The sequence below is a fragment of the Eptatretus burgeri genome, chromosome 5 (assembly GCF_056783735.1).
Source record: "Eptatretus burgeri isolate ZD-2024b chromosome 5, Ebu_testis_v1, whole genome shotgun sequence".
Taxonomy (NCBI): domain Eukaryota; kingdom Metazoa; phylum Chordata; class Myxini; order Myxiniformes; family Myxinidae; genus Eptatretus; species Eptatretus burgeri.
Window position 1 is genome coordinate 16185474 of NC_140965.1, and position 17092 is coordinate 16202565.

General features: G+C 41.3%; 1 protein-coding gene across 1 annotated transcript in view; it reads right to left on the bottom strand.

Moving 5' to 3' along the window:
- LOC147025926 (uncharacterized) overlaps window positions 1-17092 on the bottom strand; it is a 168921-nt gene that overhangs the window by 27274 nt on the left and 124555 nt on the right. Inside the window, exons 42-50 of the mRNA XM_085883558.1 lie at window positions 14285-14459; window positions 12810-13051; window positions 9349-9532; window positions 8692-8869; window positions 6483-6655; window positions 4460-4535; window positions 4238-4356; window positions 940-971; window positions 345-516 (exon numbers count right to left, since the gene is read on the bottom strand). Coding sequence (XP_085739684.1) covers window positions 345-516; window positions 940-971; window positions 4238-4356; window positions 4460-4535; window positions 6483-6655; window positions 8692-8869; window positions 9349-9532; window positions 12810-13051; window positions 14285-14459 — 1351 coding nt within the window. The remainder of the gene's footprint in view (window positions 1-344; window positions 517-939; window positions 972-4237; window positions 4357-4459; window positions 4536-6482; window positions 6656-8691; window positions 8870-9348; window positions 9533-12809; window positions 13052-14284; window positions 14460-17092) is intronic.

A 17092-nucleotide genomic window follows, 5' to 3' on the forward strand; every position in this document is an offset into this window, starting at 1 on the left:
CATGTGTGGAGTTTTGTAGAAGAAAGCAAATACCTATTTTGGGTGGTCAACCCCCCCCCCCATAGACCTCCTTAATGAGCGAAGATTTTGATGTGGTCAATAAACCTTTGTTCGACATCAGATATGAAGCTTCTGGTGAAGTCTCATCAAAATAGTGTGTTTGGTTCAAGAGATAATGACTGAAGTGTTTATGGACTGACTGTGTCACTGACTTGACTCACTAACTCACTCACTCACTCACTCACTCACCCACTCACTCAACTACGGACACTGCTCGATCACATAAGCTCACCGGACTAAAGCCCAGGTGAGCTAATAATTCATTTTGCTTAGTAGTTACTCACAGTTACAATAGGTGTAGCTACAGCATCCATCATCGGTGAAGCTTACAGGAGTAAGTCCATTGGCACATTGTGTTGGGCCGTGATTTGGTGGACATTGCTTGTGGGTTTTTTTCACGGTACCGTCAACCATACAGGTGTACACCATGCAGTCTTTCTCCCAAGTCTCACCAGGCTGGGGTGCAGGCAGTGCTGGTTAGTCCAATACAGACAATGAATGACATTCTTTTTTAATGTATCTTGGGAGCCATTATTGATTACCCAACCAGCTGTCTCGCTTTGCAATATCTCGCTTTGCATCCTAATGAAAGGAATGTGAATGACAGTTTAACTGCATAGCAATCAGCAGGTAGGTTGTCTCCTCCTCAGAAAGAACTATCGTTATAGAGCTATGCCAACTGTCCCAAATCATATTAAACTTTTAATTGCTGTTCACTCATCATATCATCAATTCAGGTGTCAAGCATCTGCCATTATCAGTATGAAACCCAACACAAACACTACAAATGCCACAAGAGAGCAACAATGCAATATATCTGCCACAAGCACAAGAGGTTATCATTTTACCGTAGTCTTGCAAAAGCCAAACAACACTTACATGCATTGGTTTTCCATCATCGTCGAGACAATCTGCAACAGGGGGTCACAACTTAGTGTCACACCAAGTTACAAGTCCATGTATGCATTGCACGAGGTATAAAGCCTACTTTGGAAGGGAAGAACACAGAGTTTAGGTTTGTGAGGGAGAGAGAGAAAAAATCTCAGAACAAATGACATGGTTAAAGGTGTGTGTGTGTGTGTGTGTGTGTGTGTGTGTGTGTGTGTGTGTGTGTGTGTGTGTGTGTGTGTGTGTGTGTGTGTGTGTGTGAGAAAACAAGCAATTGAAGAGGTTACTCACTTGATAAGAAGATAAACTTACACTTCAAGCACAGAATCATGACATCTGATCAAAATAGCGTTGTTCACTTGAAATGATTAAATTAAACAAAGAAAACATCAAACATTTGTTGGTGTAATTCGGAGGTACAGGATGTGTTCTTACAGTGAGATTTGTAAGTCTAATTAACAGATTTTATGAAACATAGTGAGATTTGTTAGTGTAAATAAAAGGTGTGTTATTCTAGTGAGATTTGTTAGTGTAATTAAAAGGTGTGCATTATAATAGTGAAATTTGTTAGTGTAATTAAAAGGTGTGTGTTATGAGATTTGTTAGTGTAATTAAAAGGTGTGCATTATAATAGTGAAATTTGTTAGTGTAATTAAAAGGTGTGTGTTATGAGATTTGTTAGTGTAATTAAAAGGTGTGCATTATAATAGTGAAATTTGTTAGTGTAATTAAAAGGTGTGTGTTATGAGATTTGTTAGTGTAATTAAAAGGTGTGTTATTACAGTGAGATTTGTTCCTGTAATTTAAAGGTATGTGTTATTACAGTGAGATTTTTTAGTGTAATTAAAAGGTGTGTGTTATTACAATGACATGTTAGTGTAAATAAAAGGTGTGTTATTACAGTGAGATTTGTTGGTGTAATTATAAAGTGTGTGTTATTACAGTGAGATTTGTTAGTGCAATTAAAAGGTGTGTGTTATTACAGTGAGATTTGTTCCTGTTAATAAAAGGTGTGTGTTATTACAGTGAGATTTGTTCCTGTAATTAAAAGGTGTGTGTTATTACAGTGAGAGTTGTTCCTGTAATTAAAAGGTTTGTGTTATTATAGTGAGATTTGTTGGTGTAATTAAAAGGTGTGTGTTATTACAGTGAGATTTGTTCCTGTAATCAAAAGTTGTGTGTTATTATAGTGAGATTTGTTAGTGTAATTAAAAGGTGTGTTATGAGATTTATTAGTGTAATTAAAAGGTGTGTGTTATTACAGTGAGATTTGTTAGTGCAATTAAAATTTGTGTGTTATTACAGTGAGATTTGTTCCTGTAATTAAAAGGTGTGTGTTATTATAGTGAGATTTGTTAGTGTAATTAAAAGGTGTGTTATGAGATTTGTTAGTGTAATTAAAAGGTGTGTGTTACAGTGAGATTTGCTCCTGTAATTAAAAGGTGTGTGTTACAGTGAGATTTGTTCCTGTAATTAAAAGGTGTGTTATGAGATTTGTTAGTGTAATTAAAAGGTGTGTGTTACAATGAGATTTGTTCATGTTATTAAAAGGTGTGTGTTATTACAGTGAGATTTGTTCATGTAATTAAAAGGTGTGTGTTATTACAATGACATGTTAGTGTAATTAAAAGGTGTGTTATAGTGAGATTTGTTAGTGTAATTAAAAGGTGTGTGTTATTACAGTGAGATTTGTTCCTGTAATTAAAAGGTGTGTGTTATTACGGTGAGATTTGTGAGTGTAATTAAAAGGTGTGCTTTATTATGGTGAGATTTGTGAGTGTAATTAAAAGGTGTGTTATTATAGTGAGATTTGTTCGTATAATTAAAAGGTGTGTGTTATTATGGTGAGATTTGTTCATGCAATTAAAAGGGGTGTGTTATTACAGTGAGATTGGTTTGTGTGATTGAAAGGTGTGTGTTATTATCATGAGATTTGTTACTGTAATTAGGAGGTACTGGATGTGCTCTTGCAGTGAGATTTGTAAGTCTAATTAAAAGGATTCATTATACGTCGTGAGATTTGTTTGTGTAATTTAAAGGTGTGTGTTATAGTGAGATTTGTTAGTGTAATTAAAAGGTTTGTTAGTATAGTGAGATTTGCTCATGTAATTAAAAGGTGTGTGTTATAGTGAGATTGGTTTGTGTAATTAAAAGGTGTGTTATTATAGTGAGATTTCTTAGTGTAATTAAAACATGTGTGTTATTGCAGTGAGATTTGTTAGTGTAATTAAAAGGTGTGTTATAATCGTGAGATTTGTTATTATTGTTTGATTTGTTAGTGTAATTAAAAGGTGTGTTATTATCGTGAAATTTGTTAGTGTAATTAAAAAGTGTTATTATCGTGAGATTTGTTCATGTAATTAAAAAGTGTGTTATTATTGTGAGATTTGTTCATGTAATTAAAAGGTGTTTTATTATCGTGAGATTTGTTAGTGTAATTAAAAAAAATGTGTTATGGTGAGAATTGTTAGTGTAATTAAACAGTGTGTTGTTATCTTGAGATTTGGTAGTGTAATTAAAAGGTGTGTTATTGCAGTGAGATTTGTTAGTGTAATTAAAAGGTGTGTTTTAGTGAGAATTGTTCATGTACTTCAAAGGTGTATGTTATTACAGTGAGATTTGTTAGTGTAATTAAACAGTGTGATATTATTGTGAGATATGTTTTATGTATTTAAAAGGTGTATTTTTGCAGTGAGATTTGTTAGTGTAATTATAAAGTGTGTTATAGTGAGAATTTGTAGTGTAATTAAAAGGTGTGTTATAGTGAGAATTATTAGTGTAATTAAAATGTGTGTTATAGTGAGAATTGTTCATGTAATTAAAAGGTGTGTTATTATCATGAGATTTGTTCATGTAATTAAAAGGTGTGTTTTTGCAGTGAGATTTGTTGGTGTAATTACAAAGTGTGTTATAGTGAGAATTGTTAGTGTAATTAAAAGGTGTGTTATAGTGAGAATTGTTTGTGTATTAAAATGTGTGTTAATACAGTGAGATTGGTTTGTGTAATTACAAGGTGAGTGTTATTATTATGAGATTTGTTTGTGTAATTATAAGGTGTGTTATTATAGTGAGATTTGTTCGTGCAATTAAAAGGTGTGTGTTATTACAGTGAGATTGGTTTGTGTAATTAAAATGTGTGTGGTGAGATTTCTTAGTGTAATTAAGAGGTGTGTTATTTTCGTGAGATTTGTTGGTGAAATTAAAAGTTGTGCATTATTGTAGTGCGATTTGTTGGTGGATTTAAAGGTGTGCATTATTGTAGTGAAATGTTGTGGGGTCACCATCTCACATGTGCAGTTGTCTGTGCAGAAGTCAGGATACTCAGGGTTGAGGGGGATTGTTCCAGAGGGGCAGTAACATCCCTCTTGTGGTGTATTCATGTTCTTGATGGTATAACTCTTCCACAATCTACACAACATGGTACATTTAGTACCTCAGCATGGCAAACGAAGATTCAGTATCATGTTGTACCTTCGTGTATTGTAAATGAGTGTTTGTGTTCTTGCTCTACCTGAGCACTTTGTTGTAACAGTATTGAGAATCGTTTCCACACGGCAGATACACCCGTTCTTCATTGCACTCATAATCTGGGGAAGGGTCCATAAGACAGGTCTTATTGTATATTTTTCATGTTCTTTGCTGACCATCTGATAGTCTGAGATATTTTTCTTCAATATCTTGTTTTGAATTGTACAGTTGTCTCGTATAACTATAAATCTATCAACCATTCATCTTAAACAAAATGCTTCATTTTGAATGATTACTTTTTAACTTTTACAGCAGCTTAGTACGTACACAAATGTTACAACAAAAGAAAAGAGATGTGCAATCATGAAGGAGATTGAGACGTTTTGTTTTTCCCTCTAACACAGCTGCAGCCTCGTGACTGCATACACGAGAAGTATTTGTTCACTTCATTCATTCATTCATTCATTCATTTTCTTCGGCCTTTTGAAAGGCACAACCAACGGTATGACATTATGTTTCAATAGCATTTTATCAATCAAGCTAATGGGTGCATGTGCACCCAAGCATATGTGGAGTAACACACAAGGATGTGGCTTCATGTGGTCCCAATGGGCCTCTTTGGGCATTGCCAATCACTGCTTTGGAATACCTCATTTCTTTCTCACAATCATTTCATAATAAGGTTTGAAATGACAACTTTGAGTTGTTTATATTAATTATTTATACCCTTGATTATAAACGAGAAGTTTAATTGCCCATCCTGGGAGACAACAACATGAAAAGACTCCACTACTCTACAACTTCCTCCAGCATCAAATAACTACGTAATATACTCGGAACTACTACACAAACAAAAATAATCAATTGGGATCAAAATCCAACGATGCATTCCAAAGATAAAATAGTGTTCTTGTAAGTTCCCCGTTCTGTAATCGCAAAGCAATCTTGGCGTCTTGCATTTAATATATGTTCAAGTTACTCAGTGAAATAGTTCCTCAATTAATTAAATGATATCTGATATGTAAAAAGAGGAGTCGTCTTGTCGAAAGTTGTCTTATCAGGTACCCATTCAAATATATTATGCTTGGTGTTGGCTTCATGATTAGGCTGGTGGGCTTGGGATCCTAGGATCCACTAACTTTGAATATGAGTCTGTGTGGCAATCTCCAGGCCTCTGTTAGCTAAGAGCAGTCTCCAGCAGGCCTCTGCATATTGCTAATAGAGGCTAACAGTCTCTTGGCTAACAGTCTCCAGAATTCTATGAACAAAGAGCAATCTCTCGGCCTTCGCTAACTTTGAGCAATCTCCAGACCTCCGCTTGCTAATAGGAGTATCCAGGCTTCTACTATCTAAGATCAGTCTCCAGGCTTTCACAAGCTCATTGCAGTTCTCTGACCTCCCCGAGCTAAGAGCCATCTCCAGGCCTCCACTAACTTTGAGTGGTCTCCAGCCCTCCAATTATCTCAGAGCATTTCTCAGACCTCCACTAGCTTAGAGCAGTCTACAGGCCTCCAATAGCTAAGTGCAGTAAATGGCATGCTGGACTTAAACTCAGGACCCTAAGATCTTAAGCCAGCCACACTAACATCCATCTATCTGCCCCCATCAAAATGCATCGGTATACAATATACAACCCGAGCTTCTTTTTTTCTTTTTTTTTTCTTTTTTTTTCATGCATGCTCTTGGCTCATGGATGAGCTATGACAGAGAACAAAATCAGGACACAACATAACAAAGGGAACAACAGGAGAAAGGGGAAACACCAACAGCAGGGCAGAGTGAGAAAGCAGATGGAGATGGACAAACAAGGATCTCTTCACACACTCAATCGGGATCTCTTTACACACTCGCTACAGATCTATATTTATTCACTCAATATGGATAACGTTACACACTCAATAGGGATATATTTACACACTTGGTAGGAAACTCTTTACAACCCCAGTCATGATAGTTTTACCTACTCAATAAGGATCTTTCAATGCACTCAGTCAGGATCGTTTTATACCCTTCCCCCTCCACCATCTCATGAATGAGTTGTCAAAATAACTCTCCGAGCAACTCACCACATTCTCCTTTGGTGAGGTGTCTCCAGTCAATACAGAAACCAATGGCATTACAGGAGTCAGCTAACACCTTCAAACTGCTGCAGGCCGTGTGGTTGCTGTAACATGCATCGTACTTGCACGTGTTATAGAACGTGGAGCTATCGATGATGTTCAAGCAAGGGTAGAATACTCTGTAGGAGTTTACACACAGGTTAAACCTTCAGGTTAGAGTGGCAAGCATGGCAGTTTGGAAGATTTTATAGAGCAATGATTTGTGATGAGCCAAAGGCAAATTATAATTTGAACTAATTTGTTCAATTTGTTCTTATTTGAACCTAGTGTTGGCTTAGCGGTTCTGGTGGGGGCTTGGGATCTGAGGGTCTTGAGTTCAAGCCCCATTGGCTGCTGAATTAACACCAGTGAGTGGATTCAGCTTGTCATCCTTCTGAGGTCGGCGAAATGAGTACCAGTGTAGCAGCCAAAAGGCTGCACACAAAGGGACAGGGTATCAACGGATTGACTAAATGTGGTATTGGTGTGGTGCAGGCATGATGGGCCGAAGGGCCTCTTCCTGCACCTTAATTCCTTGTAAATCCTTGTAAATAAATACAGTACACCAAGACCATCAGGAGAGAATGACATAACCAACTGGTACGCCAAGAATTACTGTTATGTTCAGCTGTCATTGTGTCAAAAATGCTGTTTTTAAGCTGGGGGCATCAAGGGAGATGTAATGAGGGAATAAAAAGTTTAAATTGATTGGGAGAATGTGCCAGGAAGAGGTAAATGTGGCATTTTCTGCCTCACTAAAATCTTTTAAAGGGGATTTTGCATTAGCAGAATTTCAATTGGCAAGAAGCAACAGCAGTAATGCCAGAGAAGGATGGTGGTTCCACAGAGATACGGTACTTCCTGTGGGCTGTGATGGACAATAGTTTACCATGGATGTGCCATTCCTCCCTGAGACAACAACAGCTGTTTCATGCAAGAATGTTAGTTATAATGAGGTACGGTGACTCCAAAAAAAGTTGGCCACTGAGGTACCATTCCTCCGTGGGACAATAATAGTTCCAATGAGCTATGGTAATTCAAAATGAGGGACAATTATTCAACAGAGAGAATGTAATTTTCCCAAGGTATGGAGGACTGTGGTGAACCGTCACTGTACGCTCAGAAAAAATTGAGGTATATAGGTATAGCAAATGATTCGGTACGATGGTCACTCATTGATATGGGTGAACACATCGGTACCTTCATCAGCTGCAGCAATATTTCATCACCTGCTTTCATGTAACAACCAAAACGGTCCTCAATACTTGGTTTCCCCAATTTTGCATCACATTAGAGACAGTAAGAGAAGAACAATAGTTCCTTTCGCCTTTTCAGATGCATAGGGTTGCCAAGGCAGTTTTCCTTGGCGAAGGTGACACAATCATGGATGGGTCACCACTCCATTACAGGATACCCAAATGGCTCATTTGTGCTCATAAGCTGGTATGTATTTTGCCAACCTCATGAGGATAACAGGGAGAGTAAACCCACCTGGTATTATGTAAATGGCATGCTGGACTTAAACTCAGGACCTTAAGATCTTGAGCCAGCAACCCTAACATCCATCCATTGGGACCATACTCTGTGCAGAGCGTTGGTGCTGCCTAAGCAGTCTCCTTGGCTATTGGGCACAATCCTGGCTCGGTCGCCACTCCGCCACAGGATACCAGCAAGCTGGCACTCATTTTGCCGACCTTAGAAGGATGACAGGCAGAGTCAACCCCACCTGGTATTGATTCAACAGCCAAGCGGGATTTGAACTCAGGATCCTAGGATCCCAAGCCCACCACCGGAACCATTAAGCCAACACCAGGCTTTTAGGAGACAGTAAGATTTTCACAATCTCACAGCTTTGCATTGGCCTTCTTAGCATTCCCATCTCATCCGATGGCCTCTCACGTTAGGAACGTAGCTTTCAATCCCAAGTAATAAATGTACTTGTATATTGATGGCTTTTGACCTTGTAACTCGTGAAAAAGTACACTGATGCCTACTAATGTCTGTCTTTCAGGATATTTACGTAGAAGCTCCTCCATGAGCCTTAGATCAATAAATTAAAGCAAAGACTGGATGAGGGAAAACTGACTAAGCACATGGTGGTAATGGTGAGGCATAAGCAGGATCGGTTAGGTTGTCAACATAAATGAAGACCCCGGTAGGAAAAGGCCATGCTTACGCGTCATACACGATGTCACACATCTTGCTGTCATCACAGTCTGGAATTGGCTTTGGTAGGTGTTCATCGCAATGGTCAGTCTTGTTGGTGACCCAGTCTGGACCGAGGGCATTGCAATCTTCAACCACTGACCCATTCCTGAGCAGGCAGTCGTCAGTTTTGTTCTGTGTACAAGTTCCTGCATACATCAAGCACACAGCAGCTTAGCTTGATCACTCAAATGGCCTTTCAGTTGTTTTTTTTTAACTCAGTATTATAATGGTTATAGCGTCCGCTCCGAGTCTGGGAGGTTGGCGGTTAAAACCCGACCCCAGCAGAGTCATACAAAATACTTAATAATGGTATGTGTTACTTCCATCCTTGATGCTGAGGAAATGGAAAGGATAGAGCACAGACAAATAACCACACGTTGGCAACCGTTGTGCAGGCTTGATGGACCGAATGACTTCCTCCTGCAGTGAAGTTCCTTGCAAGGGAACTTGTATTTATAAGTCCTGAATCTCTCTTCATTACTGTTCATAGTATCTATGAAGCCATAAATTTATCCCTCTCATTCTCAATTATTAATAATAAGTGACAGACAACTTACAGGTGTACATTAACCCTGCGTTAAGATAAAAGTGCACGGTTATATCGGGGATGTGCAAGCCACCGTACCACACTGTCCCTGTGTGTTGTTGAAGAAGTACTCATGAGGAAGGTAGATGGCAAAGGTGATCCCATCAAAGTACACGGTAGCATTCAGGTGCGGCACTGTGACAATCACATCCACGTAGTATTTCTCAACGAACAGGTCCAAATCGTAGTATGGCAGACTCACAACTCTGTCATTCACTGTCACCTGTGTAGAGAAACGGTTATGTTGTGGGACTTGGATAATATGTCCATAAATCTAAAAGCCATCCAATCCTGTGCAGTGCATGCTGGTTGCATCACTATTGGGTTGTAGCCATGCCATTCATGCAATACCTCTGTATATCAGGAAAGGAACTTAACATTTGGACAAGATAGCAGCACATGATGCATCTCCCAGGCGGAAAAAAAAAAAATTACCACCATGTTACATAGGGCAGTTGATTGGCGGGACCTGGTTGAGGCAAATAAAGTGTCCCAGCCACAGGGCTGGGTAAATGGCATATCTTGCTGTCAGTCAGGTTGACACTATATTCACTCGATAAAAGGTTAGTGGACATTTGCTCCCTCCTGGATCTCCAGTCGCCCGTGGGTGACGCAAAACGGATGCCTGTTGTGATGAGGGCTGTCGTGCGAAGGAGACCTTTTCCCACATTTCCCAGGTGTATATCAGGTCCCACAATGTCAGAATATAGCGGCAGGATGAGATTTCACATTTCCTGTGCAACCAACAATGGCAGTAAAGGTTTTTTTTTTTTTTTACGATAGAAGAACTTTGGATCACCACTTTGGCGGAAATCCGAAAACCGGACATTTTTACCTCGAGGGATGAGAAACTGGTGGTTCCTGATGTGCAGGACATTAGTGACACACTTGACATGTCTAAGGGCCCTGTCACACCTTGACGTTTTAGCCAGCAATGGCAATGTATAAAAATGTATGTAAAACGTTGGCGTACGCTGAAATTTTGATGTTTTTAAAAAAGTTTTGGACGTAGTCATAACGAGTTTGACGTATGCATAACGTATTAGTAACGTACACAGAACGTTTTAATCACATATAGATAACTTAGACCAACGAATGATTAGCGTGTTGTCGGCGTTCACAACCTATGCCCAACGATAGTCTAACGTATGCATAGCGCGCTGCACGTATTGCCGACGATCGTGTGGCGTAGCCTGTTAAAAACCTGCCGCACGCCGATTTAAATCATAACCGCCTGAGAATTGGAAGTGTCAACATTGCAGTCACATCTTGACGATTTAGCCAGCGTATGCCGACCTCTGAAAAATTTGTCTAAAACGCTGGCACACGTCGAATACGTTATGGGTAAGTTGTGCATACGTTAAGAGCACGCTGAAAAACACTGCCATACGTCGTAATATGCCTTGTACGTTGTGAAATTTCAAGCATGCTGAAAATTTTACGACGTACTCGACGTATGGCTCACACGTTCCGCTACGCTGGGAATAAGTTGTAGGCACGATATGCGATCGTTGACACACGTCGACACAAGTTCCTTGTAAGTTACTCATAAGTCGAAACGCGTCGAGGTAATGTTTAGCATACCCGAAACTTATTTTCTCCTTCAAGGCACATTTTCTTTTTTTCTCCTTGGCTCCGTGAAGGCACGTGACGAAATATCTGTAGTTGTTGTTGTTGTGTTTTTTTTATTTTTTATTTTTAGTCTATCACGAATTTTAAAATGTATTTGGACATTTGCTTTTAAGTTTTGACGTTGACGTGACAATATCCTCAAACAGAAAATATTCACAGAGGAGGAACTAACAATAAGATGAGCAAACTGAAGAGGCAATCAGACGTGACGTAACAGCACGTGACGAAATATCGGAAGCTGGTGTTGGTTTTTAATTTTTATTTTTAAACGCTGCCAATACGCCATTATACGGTAGCTGTAAATTTGAAACACGTTCAGTAAGTTATGTGGTCGTCCGGAAGACGTCAATCAAATACGTCTACATCCGTCAATATGCGTTAGAGGTATGTTACTCATAGATTCAAAGCATGTTACTCAGGTTAGAAATAAGTTTTGGGTACGCTATGCATTACCTCGACGCGTTTCGACTTATGAGTAACTTACAAGTAACGTGTGTCAACGATCGCATAATGTGCCTACAACTTATTCCCAGTGTATGCGGAACGTGCGAGTCATACGCTGGCATACGTCATAAAATTTCAAGCATGCGAAAATTTGCGGACAACCGCAAAGTACAACGATTAAAGCCAGCGTACTACGACGTATGGCAGTGTTTTTCAGCGTGCTCTTAACGTATACACAACTTACCCATAACGTATTCAACGTGTGGCAGCGTTTTCGACAAATTTTTCATAAATCGGCATATGCTGGCTAAATCGTCAAGGTGTGACAGCCCCTTAAGGTGCATGAGTACAAAAATAAATACTATGAAAATGGTGAGATTCAAGAATACTGTATATCAGGAAGCAGTTCGGAGCAGACGGACCACCACGTGTGTCCAGAGTAATGATTAGTTGGCATGGGGTATCGGCGCTGGAGTCAGCAAACATACTCCGTAGCATTGGCTTTACAAACGGTGACCTTAAAGTCATTTTGGTGAGAGTGGTTGAAAGGACTGTGAGGGCATTCAGGGAGTTTAACCAATTTATCAACACATGCCCGAGAGACATAAGCGAGGGCGCAAGCCTCGGATGTTTGCGACTCTATGGGTGACTCGGAACAAATCCGAGGCCTAGGGGGAGAGGCCCAGTTGTTGGTGTGATGGACCATCAGCTGGGCAATGAAAAGATGCCTGAAAGGCAGCATTCGGATGAGACTTTCCACAATCCGGGGCTACGGGGCCTACTCATTTTGAAAGGCACCATGTAATGCGACAAGTAAATGCTTGCCAATTGGCCAGTTGGCTTAATGTGCACTCTGAAATAGTTTGGCAGAGAAATTGTGACATGTATGTCCTTCTTGTGTAGGATTCTTGACCTTCCACATTTAGTCCTTCCATATATTTAGCATGACCCTTCAAGGAAATGTTGTATTTCCCTGTCACATGTGACGTGAGCTACTCGTAGGAATCACCATGAACCTGGAAATGTTCAAGTGATCAAGGATGCAGTCATCATATCAGAAATGCTTATTGGACTGTGATTCCATTACAAATTATTGTCCCCTTGGTTATATCACTACTGGGGTGCGAGTGTGCCACCAGTGTAGAAACCGAGCCAATTGGTATGCAAGTCGCAGAAAAGTTAACATTTACAATGAAGTGCTACACACAAAGAACATTCATTTTGCACCTGGTAGAGGTGCAACTCTACTTTGCGTTAAATGTGAAACGACTTTTATCTTTCCTTATTATTGCATTCGCTTCTTCCCCAAAAAATAACTTGTAGTATCTCTCTGTTGGCAGCCTGCAAACCACAAGTCATTCTCTTTCAACACGAACAACTCACGCCACGCCGTTCCATCAACAATTGTGCCGATCGAGACTCACCAGCTTGACGGCGAGATCGTTCTTGTCCGGCACCGTCACGTTCACCTCCTTAGACTTGTACACCACGATGATGCTCCTTGGACAGGCTACATCTCGGCCACAGTTGTAGTTGGTTACGTACACGGCAAAGTCCAGCTCGATGTATCGCTCCTCCACCAGCACGTACGTGCAGTTACCCATGTGGCTGTAGTACGTGCCATCAAATGTGCTGAAATGCGGGTCTCCCCAACCCATACATACACCTGGACAGAAAATGTATGAATAAAACATCACTTGATTCTTATATATATATATATATATATTTTTTTTTTACGTCTGCAAAAGCTCAGTGAAGATTGCAATGAGAAACAATGAAAAATTTAGGACTGAATGAACTGAAGGGAAGAGCATGACATTATGAACAGACACGTATGGAAACAAAATGGAGGTTAGCAAAACTCTGTGGAGTGGAGACGTTTGAATGGCAGACAGAACAAAGGGGAGGGGTGAGGAGAGAGAGTGAGAGAACTACCAGGGGGAATGCCAAACAGTCTGTGATAATAAAGCAACGAGGCCTGTATCCCAGCCTCGTATTGGCAATGTTGATGATGTCCGACACGAGACACTCCGTGCAAGAGGGCATGCAGGACCACTTAATAGATTGCTATACGCCATGGCATTCGTTAATATAAATGCTTATTGTGGAGGTGAAAGCCTGAGAGTTCCGAAATGACTTTATACGGGGAAGTAATCTGAGCTTCAATATTTCAGGACTGATGGTGAGGTCAACAAGCTCAAAAGCCTGAATATCTGTTCGAAGTTGATCTGACAAAACCACAATATTTGCAAAGTTGTCCTTCAAAAGGTGGAGTGAGGGTTTAAGATTTATAATAGTTGAAATAAATGTTTCTGGCAGTTCACCACTTTCCTATGTTTTTAATATCAGCAGTTAGGGAAGTCCCAACAGTCTTCACAACATCAAAGTGGTTTCCAAGTTGACAGAAAGACCATCAATATAAACCAGGAAAAAGCCTGGTCCTCGGATTCTACAATGACACGTGATCATCTAGATTCTAGAACAAGTGTAAATAATTTCAACCAATGAGGGTAATGGGCTGCATTCAACAAGGCAAGCCCAAAGTGGACCTCAGGCAGGGCTGTGGTGGCACACCATGGGTCATGCATTGAACATGTCGAGTGAAACTACTCTGAGTCGTAATGTTGAAGGAATCCATCTAATGTCCTGAAGTAAGGAGCAACATAAACATTTAAACCTGTAATCTATGATGAGATCCCATTATATCTTTTGTAGGATTGTGATGGTTGCTTATACGGCGACACACCTTGTACAAACATTCTAAGGATAATGGGATGCATATGTGAAACAGGTGTGTTTGGCCAAAATGCCCTGGTCCTGTAATGGAGTGTTTTGTACTTGTACTTCATTGTGCAAACAAAGAGTGAACTCTGTGAACGTCTCCAGTGATAGGACTCACAGTCACAGTAGGTGTAGGTACAGCAGCCATCGTCGGTGACGTTTGTGGAAGGAGCAAGTCCGTGGGCACATTGTGTCGGGCCGGGATTGGGTGGACATTGCTTGTGTTTTTTTTCCACCGTCCCATCATCCTTACAGGTGTACACCATGCAGCCTTCCTCCCATGTCTCACCGGGCTAGGGTAAGGGGTAGAGCCAGTTCCATTTACATATATGTAGTCTGATTGGCAGAACTGTTGCCATTAAATAGACAGCGGTGAGATTTCTGCTTCATTTGAAATGGAGGTTATTTCAAGATTGTAGGTTTCTTTTGTTGAATTAATTATCAAATGTACATGAATTTAGGCAATATCATTCAACAATACTCCCTGGGAAAAAAAGATTCAGAGGAAATTAAACATTATGTACTGAAGGAATGACTATAGGCCATGTGGGAGATATGTGACCATGCCCTGGTGATGCGTGAGAGGTGTTACTATGCCCTGGTGATATGTGAGAGGTGTTACTATGCCGTGGTGATGTGTGAGGTGTTATACCCTGGTGATGTGTAAGAGGTGTTACTATGCCCTGGTGATGTGTAAGAGGTGTTATTATGCCCTGGTGATGTGTGAGAGGTGTTATTATGCCGTGGTGATGTGTGAGAGGTGTTATTATGCCCTGGTGATGTGTGAGAGGTGTTACTATGCCCTGGTGATGTGTAAGAGGTGTTACTATGCCCTGGTGATGTGTGAGAGGTGTTATTATGCCGTGGTGATGTGTGAGAGGTGTTATTATACCCTGGTGATGTGTGAGAGGTGTTATTATGCCCTGGTGATGTGTGAGAGGTGTTATTATGCCCTGGTGATGTGTGAGAGGTGTTACTATGCCCTGGTGATGTGTGAGAGGTGTTACTATGCCATGGTGATGTGTGAGAGGTGTCATTATGCCCTGGTGATGGGTGAGGGGTGCTACTATGCCCTAGTGATGTGTGAGAGGTGTTACTATGCCCTAGTGATGGGTGAGAGGTGTTACTATGCCCTAGTGATGGGTGAGTGGTGCTACTATGCCCTGGTGATGTGTGGAGGTGTTACTATGCCCTGGTGATGTGTGAGAGGTGTTACTATGCCCTGGTGGTGTGTGAGAGGTGTTACTATGCCCTGGTGATGTGTGAGGTGTTACTATGCCCTGGTGATGTGTGAGGTGTTATTATTCCCTGGTGATGGGTGAGGGGTGTTGTTATGCCCTGGTGATGGGTGAGGGGTGTTATTATGCCCTGGTGATGTGTGAGGGATTATTATGCTTTGGTGATGGGTGAGAGGTGTTACTAGGCCCTGGTGATGTTTGAGATGTGTTATTATACCCTGGTGATGCTTGAGAGGTGTTATTATGCCCTGGTGATGTTTGAGAGGTGTTACTATGCCCTGCTGATGTGTGAGAGGTGTTATTATGCCCTGGTGATGGTTGAGAGGTGTTATTATGCCCTGGTGATGTTTGAGAGGTGTTCCTATACCCTGGTGATGGGTGAGAGGTGTTACTAGGCCCTGGTGATGTTTGAGATCTGTTATTATACCCTGGTGATACTTGAGAGGTGTTATTATGCCCTGGTGATGTTTGAGAGGTGTTACTATGCCCTGGTGATGGGTGAGGGGTGTTATTATGCCCTGGTGATGTGTGAGGGATTATTATGCCCTGGTGATGGGTGAGAGGTGTTATTATGCCCTGGTGATGTGTGAGAGGTGTCATTATGCCCTGGTGATGGGTGAGGGTGCTACTATGCCCTAGTGATGTGTGAGAGGTGTTACTATGCCCTAGTGATGGGTGAGAGGTGTTACTATGCCCTGGTGATGGGTGAGGGGTGTTATTATGCCCTGGTGATGTGTGAGGGATTATTATGCCCTGGTGATGTGTGAGAGGTGTTACTATGCCCTGGTGATGTGTGAGAGGTGTCATTATGCCCTGGTGATGGGTGAGGGGTGCTACTATGCCCTAGTGATGTGTGAGAGGTGTTACTATGCCCTAGTGATGGGTGAGAGGTGTTACTATGCCCTAGTGATGGGTGAGTGGTGCTACTATGCCCTGGTGATGTGTGGAGGTGTTACTATGCCCTGGTGATGTGTGAGAGGTGTTACTATGCCCTGGTGGTGTGTGAGAGGTGTTACTATGCCCTGGTGATGTGTGAGGTGTTACTATGCCCTGGTGATGTGTGAGGTGTTATTATTCCCTGGTGATGGGTGAGGGGTGTTGTTATGCCCTGGTGATGGGTGAGGGGTGTTATTATGCCCTGGTGATGTGTGAGGGATTATTATGCTCTGGTGATGGGTGAGAGGTGTTACTAGGCCCTGGTGATGTTTGAGATGTGTTATTATACCCTGGTGATGCTTGAGAGGTGTTATTATGCCCTGGTGATGTTTGAGAGGTGTTACTATGCCCTGCTGATGTGTGAGAGGTGTTATTATGCCCTGGTGATGGTTGAGAGGTGTTATTATGCCCTGGTGATGTTTGAGAGGTGTTCCTATACCCTGGTGATGGGTGAGAGGTGTTACTAGGCCCTGGTGATGTTTGAGATCTGTTATTATACCCTGGTGATACTTGAGAGGTGTTATTATGCCCTGGTGATGTTTGAGAGGTGTTACTATGCCCTGGTGATGGGTGAGGGGTGTTATTATGCCCTGGTGATGTGTGAGGGATTATTATGCCCTGGTGATGGGTGAGAGGTGTTATTATGCCCTGGTGATGTGTGAGAGGTGTCATTATGCCCTGGTGATGGGTGAGGGGTGCTACTATGCCCTAGTGATGTGTGAGAGGTGTTACTATGCCCTAGTGATGGGTGA